Source organism: Nicotiana attenuata, chromosome 2, assembly GCF_001879085.1.
Source record: "Nicotiana attenuata strain UT chromosome 2, NIATTr2, whole genome shotgun sequence".
Lineage (NCBI taxonomy): Eukaryota > Viridiplantae > Streptophyta > Magnoliopsida > Solanales > Solanaceae > Nicotiana > Nicotiana attenuata.
In genome coordinates this window covers 24,584,443-24,591,401 of record NC_031990.1, presented here as the reverse complement: position 1 = coordinate 24,591,401, position 6,959 = coordinate 24,584,443, and the positions used below count along the sequence as shown (strand labels likewise).

The window sequence follows — 6,959 nt, the reverse complement described above, 5'->3', positions numbered from 1 at the left end:
TATATTATAGCGAGATGCTGTTATAGAGAACAAATATTATAACTTAACACAAAGATTGGTTCTGGAAAAGCTTGGCTTTTATAGTGAAGTGTTATTATATAGGGATGCTGTTATAGAAGGTCAGACTGTCACGGACCTCATACTTTGGGTGAAAGAAGAGCTACCGCTAAAGCTGGCGCTAAATGAGGAGCTGGAAGAATTTTGCTAAATTCAGAAATACTGGGACTTCCAACGTGTTATTTTCTTGATTTGTTGATAGGGTCATAGCAGACCCAAAAATTTAGGACCTATTTTTGGTTCAATATTCCCCACACGTTGTGTAATTTTTGAAGACTTTTTCTATTTTTAATGACAATTTTTGTCTTTATTACATTTGTTTGTTAGGTCGTTTTACTGTATTTGCATATCTATGAATGTGAAAGCTTAACTATTTTTTCTAATTTTTCTCATCATAGAGTCAGGGCTACTCATTTGCCATAGGGAGAGGGAATAAACCATCTCTCTCTCCTCATCAGCTCCATTTGCATTTGTGTTTCTGATTCCTCATATTTGTTTTCCTCGCTCTTGTATATATTCATTATGGTGCTATGTTCTTGCAATTGTTGTAATCAACAAATAATTCTAGCTGAAATTTGAGGTGGGCTTTCTGAAAATTCTGCATTTATTTGGGAAATAATCAGCAAAAAAAATGAGTTGTTTTTCTTGCATGAGCCCTCGTCCTAAGAATGTTAAAGAATATGATGAAGACATGGTCCCACGATCCAACAGTTCTGCAGGTTTACATATTCTATCTGTCCTTTTGCTGTTATATTTTGTATACAGCATCATAATTATGCTATTCGCATCCTCCAAAATGTTGTTGCACCTCTGTCGGATTTCCGACACATAGGCACTTTTGAAGGATCCGAGCAACATAGCCTCAGAATCCAATATCTGATACAATATGTTTATTATTATTATCAATTCTTTAATTATGATATCTTAGATGTTATACAATGTGCTTATGTTCTTGCTATACAATCTGCAAATTTTGCGTTTGCAGTGCACGCGAGGGGGGAATCTAGTGATTCTGGAAGTGGTAAGGATATCATTAAATTGTATTATTAGGAATGTCTGAGATTCTAATTACATTTGGCAGAGGCAGAATTTAATCAAGTGTGTTTAAATTTTTGTGGAACATTGGATACTATTCATGCATAGGAAATGGGAGAAAGGAAGGTTCTTCGAAAGGTAAAATTAGGGAAAGTAACAATCAGAACAGCGATGTCGCTCGCAGTTTCACATTCAAGGAGCTTGCCATAGCAACTCAGAATTTTAAGGAAACTAATCTTATTGGAGAAGGTGGTTTTGGATGTGTCTACAAAGGGCGCCTCGATTCTAGCCTGGCAAGTTTTCTCCTTTCCAAATTTTGCATTTAAGTTTTCTAACTTACTATTGCTTATGCTTTCCTGAGCCGAGGGTCTATTGGAAACAGCCTCTCTATCCTCACAAGGTAGGGGTAAGGTCTGCGTACACACTACCCTCCCCAGACCCCACAGTCTGGGATATTACTGGGTATGTTGTTGTTGTTGTTTTCTAACTTACTATGCACTTATGGTTACTTTACTTTGTATTAGTCTTTGTGACTGACAGAAGACAGGGGAAAGCAAAATGGTTTTTACATGGACAATGTTGGAAAACAACTTAGTATTTTTAAACTATCTTCACTAATAAAAGAGAACACTTTTAGGTGGCTGGCAGTTATAGCAACGGCGAAGCTAGGAATTTCACTAAGGGTGTTCAATATTTAATGTATATGTATATAGAGAGTAATATTTGACCTATATATACACAATAGTATATGTCCAGCGAAGGGTGTTTACATGACCACTCTTCGATCGTTGTAGCTCTACACCTGGTTGTGGATGATATATTGTGTTTCCTGGTGCTTTGGTCATATGAACAGATTGTCGCAATCAAACAACTTAATCTCGAAGGCCTTCAAGGGAACCAAGAATTTATTGTGGAGGTCCTGATGTTGAGTTTACTACATCATAAGAATCTTGTCAACCTGATTGGATACTGCACTCATGGAGATCAGAGGCTTTTGGTTTACGAGTTCATGCCAATGGGTAGCTTGGAAAATCATCTTTTTGGTAATTTGATTCTACCAACCACCACCTATAATATATATCTCTAGAAATTTTCTTGCTCGTATAATCGACTTTGAGTTTTGTTGCCTAAGCTTTACTAGACAAGTTATTCGTCTTCCAACAGAATTTGGAAGCTTTCCCGACAGTAATGTATGATTCTGGTATTTAAAATAGAATATGTCCAGCTCACCAGAAGGTCACAGGTTCAAGCCGTGGAAACAACCTCTTGCAGAAATATAGGGCAAGACCCTTTTGTCCAGCTCACTAATAAGTTATGGCTTTGTCCTAGTATTATTGTGGCTAAATTCTCAGTGATCATAGCTTTTGCTGTCATAGGATATGAGATGTTAAATCAAGAACCTCTTCTCTAACTTCTGAGTTGCCTTTAATGGCTTTAGTAATTGCCTGGACAAGTTAAGCTCATGTCTCATTAGTGTGCCTCTAGGCCCTCTATTAATATGATAACTGTTCGATGTCCTCGTAACTGCTCCTTTAGTTTTCGTGTTATGTATCCTAACTGTCTGTTATTGTTGATGTCCAAAGATTTAGAACCAGGAACGGAGCCACTGAGTTGGAGGACAAGACTAAAGATTGCCGCAGGCGCAGCTCATGGACTTGAGTATCTACACAAAGCAAATCCGCCCGTCATTTACCGTGACTTGAAATCTTCAAATATCTTGTTGGACAATGAATTCAATCCAAAGCTGTCAGATTTTGGACTTGCAAAGCTTGGACCTGTAGGTGACAACACTCATGTTTCAACAAGAGTGATGGGAACCTATGGATATTGTGCCCCTGAGTATGCGATGACCGGAAAGTTGACTTTGAAATCTGACATCTATAGCATGGGTGTTGTTCTATTGGAGCTAATAACGGGGCGAAAGGCTTATGATACCTCTAAGAAACCTGGAGAACAGAACCTTGTTGTTTGGGTGAGTTATATATCTAAGTCTGAATACTAACTAAGGTTTCTTTTCCGGACCAGCGCAGCTCAGTTCTTCCCAATTTCTGATCGATTCTACTATTGTCCAACAGATAACCTTTAATGCTATTTCATTGCTTATTAAATGTATTTGGATCGATTCCACTTTGTGCTGTTATTTTTCTGAAGTCTCCTAGGAATTTTGAACCAATTCTATAAGAATACATTACAACAACAACAACAACAACATACCCAATAATATCTCACACTGTGAGGTCTGGGGAGGGTAGTGTATACGCAGACCTTACCTCTATCTTGTGAGGATAGAGAAGCAGTTTCCAATATACCCTCGGCTTCTATAAGAATATATACCCAGTAATATCCCACACTGTGGAGTCTGGGGAGGGTAGTGTGTACGCAGACCTTACCCCTACCTTGTGAGGATAGAGAGGTTGTTTCCAATAGACCCTCGGCTTCTATAAGAATACATTCTAAGTAGAAAATATTAGGACTATTCATATTCTTGCAACATTTGGCCATTATTTCAAATGGAACACTATTATGTTGATGAAACTCTGCATCTTACCAAATTCAGACTTAGTTTATAACTTTCAAGATTTATTGCATCTTTTATCCCAGTCTTGCCAAGCTTGCTCCAGATCCTTCTTGAAAAATTATATCATGTTAATGGTTTTTTATTCAAAACAAAGATGGAGTAATGTAACATAAAATCCTGAACCCGACTTCCCACCCAAATTCGAAACGTTCTTTTTTTGTTTATGTACAATGTCTAGGATTTTTTTAACTAAGAAAATCTTCACTTGGTTGCAGTCTAGTCCTTTCCTCAAGGACCGGAGGAAGTATGTTCATATGGTTGACCCGTCGTTGCATGGTCAGTTCTCTGCTCGCTGTTTGCACCATGCAGTTGCTATAACTGCAATGTGTCTTCAGGAACAAGCCAATTTTCGCCCCATGATCAGCGATATTGTTACAGCCCTTGACTATCTTGTCGCTCAAGCACAAAGCTCGGGTCCACATAGAGGTGGTTCACACACTGGCAAGAAAACGTCTCAATCAGAAGAAGAGTTTAATGGCAGTACAAGAAAGCGAAGTTTTGAAAACATCTCTGCTACATTTTAAGTTTTTTTTCTGATCAAACAGCTAGATTTCTGGATGGGGGCTACTCACAACATAATGAAAATGGAGGTGCATATTTTGTTTGGATGTTACAACTGTGGATATCAGTCAATTCAGCTTTTGATTATGAGGTAAGAAGACATCTTGACCACATTGTTCTTTTTCTGATAACGGCAAATTCTTGCACAAAAATATAATTTTAAAACCTGTTATCGTCACGAAAATTCTTCCAATTGGAAATTCTCCTTTATTTCTTTTTTTCTACTTCGGGAAGATTTGGAAGTTATGTTATAAAAATTTCATCATTTCTCTGTTTCACCATTTTGTTTGTTCAGAAGAGATAAGTGAACTAACTTTTAAGGATAACCTTTTCAGTACTCTAATTGGTGTTGACAGATTGTTTGGTTGGTAAGAAATTAGAGGAGACAAACTGTGCAAATTATCAAAAGAAATATGGATTTAACTTATATCTATTGACATACACGATCAGTATAATTTAACTTGTTATAGCAGATTGCCTACATTATTTTCCATGTAGCTCCACTTACTACGGATAGTTACATGTAGTCAGTCAGAGGCGGAGTCAAGATTTGAAGCTAATGTGTTCGGGATTCTATTCCTTCTAAGTAACTAGGTTCTAAATTAATAATTACATATTCAATGAATTTTTAAAGGCAAATATAGAGTTTGACCAAAACTACTGGGTTCAGCCGAACCCGCGTCCGAAGCTCTAGCTCCGCCCCTGCATGTAGTTATTTTTTAAATGACCTGATAGTGTAAAAGACATTGTCAGTGAACAATCGCACAGTTTATAAGAATACAAACATTTTTGGTATTTCAGATGATGTTTCAATGAATCAAGAAGAAGTTCAATGGATTTGCTAGAATGCTGTATACAGCTCTTTCTCGGTACTTTGGCTGCTTGTAACCTGGATCAAGGAACCATTGATTGTTTCACATATCTGTATTTGGTCTATATGGAAAACAAAAAACAAGGATGTATATTAGCGTCGGATTGTATACACCCATACTTTTCATACTTATAATTGTGATCATGTTCGTATAAGCTAATATAATATTAGAACAATAGATAAGATTGTTGATCACACAATATTTGATCATCTTGCATTCTGTTTATTGATTCAAATAGCTGTTTTTTATCCAAATTGACTGTATATTTCTCTTTCAGTTCATAAAATCCGGTACAGGTAAATCTTTACCTGCAGCAAGGTGCTTAGATAACAGAAAATGTTTTATGCAGAAGGTTTTTAATTTGATTGTAGCTTATGCACCTTATAATGGCGATCTTGATTCAGTGATATGTGTGCACATGGCTATATTATTACTTTTTGCATTCGAAACACACCTGCTCTACACTTAGTTCGGCTGTAATGTGCAAAGAATGCCAAATCAAGTAAAAAGTACTATTATGTTGCGGAATACTCATGGTTAATTAGCATATAATCACACATAAAGCAAATAGAAAAGATGAAATAACATTAAGTATTTAACCAGGTTTAATCAAGCCAAGTTCTCAAGGCAGAAGCAGAAAAAAGACAGTATAGTACCTGAGATAAACAATTACAATCCGTTTTTAATACCCCAAGTGTTTCTTAGACTTATGGGGCCACTCGGCCTTAAGACGAGAACATAACACGATTCGGATTCAAGTCGTGCGGCTGCGCTCTGGTCACGCAAGGATCGCGCAACTCTTATGAGTTGTCCCCGACCGCGCTCAAATCACCTAATCCACACGAGTAGCGCAAGGCTAAGCTTGCTCATGTTCTCATGCTTCACACAAACCCAGACTAGGAAACTTGAAAGTCATATCATACCATATGGATTTAGAAAGTCCGATCAAAAAACAATAAAAAAGGACTGGGAAGGCCTCACAAGCTCCTCTGCCGACGGTGCCAGAAAACAGTTCTGAGATTTTATTCGCTGGTCCACAACGCGGGCTTACCGAGGTCAGATCACACCACCATAACATTCAAGACACAAAGTCAACAACTTCAATGTTGAAAATATGCATGCTTGGGATGGTGGTTTTCTCTGGTGGGGCTAGTCTACCACCAATGTCATATCTTCAAAATAAATATAGTGGCAATCTCTATATTAGAAAAGTAAGCAGACACTAGTGCAGCCCAAATGTTTGAAATAGCTCCATGTGGATAGTGACTTGCAACTGGTTGGCATTTGGGCACACGTAGGAGAATATTTGAGAGACACTTTCCTATTTAATAGTTTATTAATGTGTTTTTGCATATAATGGCGTAGTCAGAAATTTCGCCAAGGACGTTCAAACTTTGTACCAAAATTTTAAATGAAACTATGCAACATAAACAACAAAAAACTTTTAACAACTATATTTTATAAATCAAAATTAAAGTAACAAAAAGACAACAGTAGAAATTTTACTAATAAAAGTAAGCATAAAACCAAAAGAAAGAGAGAGTCGAGAGGATTTGTAGTTCGTAGAGAGATTTTGTTGAAGAAATTTTTGTAGAGGTTGATTTCTAAATTATAAAATTTATTTAAGAAAGAATCTTTAGTTAAAAGATTACTTTTAAGATTAGTTGTTTATTTCTAAATAAATTTTAAGTTTTAAGAGTTATTATATTAAGAAATAAATTAGATTGAAAAAGAATCAAATAAACACACATGATGGTCTCCTTTTAGTTTTGGCAAACAAAATTGGTAAACCTTTGAATTTGTGAACAACATGTCACTTTGAATACCCTAAACCACTGGACTGCCTCACGCAACTG

The 6,959-nt window shown here is 36.6% G+C and overlaps 1 protein-coding gene across 1 annotated transcript; it reads left to right on the top strand.

Moving 5' to 3' along the window:
• LOC109205629 (serine/threonine-protein kinase CDL1-like) lies at nucleotides 415-5,473 on the top strand. The gene is made up of 7 exons (XM_019368353.1): nucleotides 415-776; nucleotides 1,043-1,078; nucleotides 1,201-1,385; nucleotides 1,946-2,135; nucleotides 2,676-3,064; nucleotides 3,886-4,322; nucleotides 5,033-5,473. Exons 1-6 carry the CDS (start codon nucleotides 689-691, stop codon nucleotides 4,192-4,194), a joined length of 1,197 nt encoding a protein of 398 aa, XP_019223898.1. The 5' UTR covers nucleotides 415-688; the 3' UTR covers nucleotides 4,195-4,322; nucleotides 5,033-5,473.

Excerpts from the sequence above, each read along its gene's own strand:
- LOC109205629 (XM_019368353.1), top strand. The coding sequence starts at position 689 with ATGAGTTGTTTTTCTTGCATGAGCCCTCGTCCTAAGAATGTTAAAGAA. Across the intron at positions 777-1,042 it reads ACGATCCAACAGTTCTGCAG|TGCACGCGAGGGGGGAATCT; the intron begins GTTTACATATTC and ends TTGCGTTTGCAG. Across the intron at positions 1,079-1,200 it reads ATCTAGTGATTCTGGAAGTG|GAAATGGGAGAAAGGAAGGT; the intron begins GTAAGGATATCA and ends ATTCATGCATAG.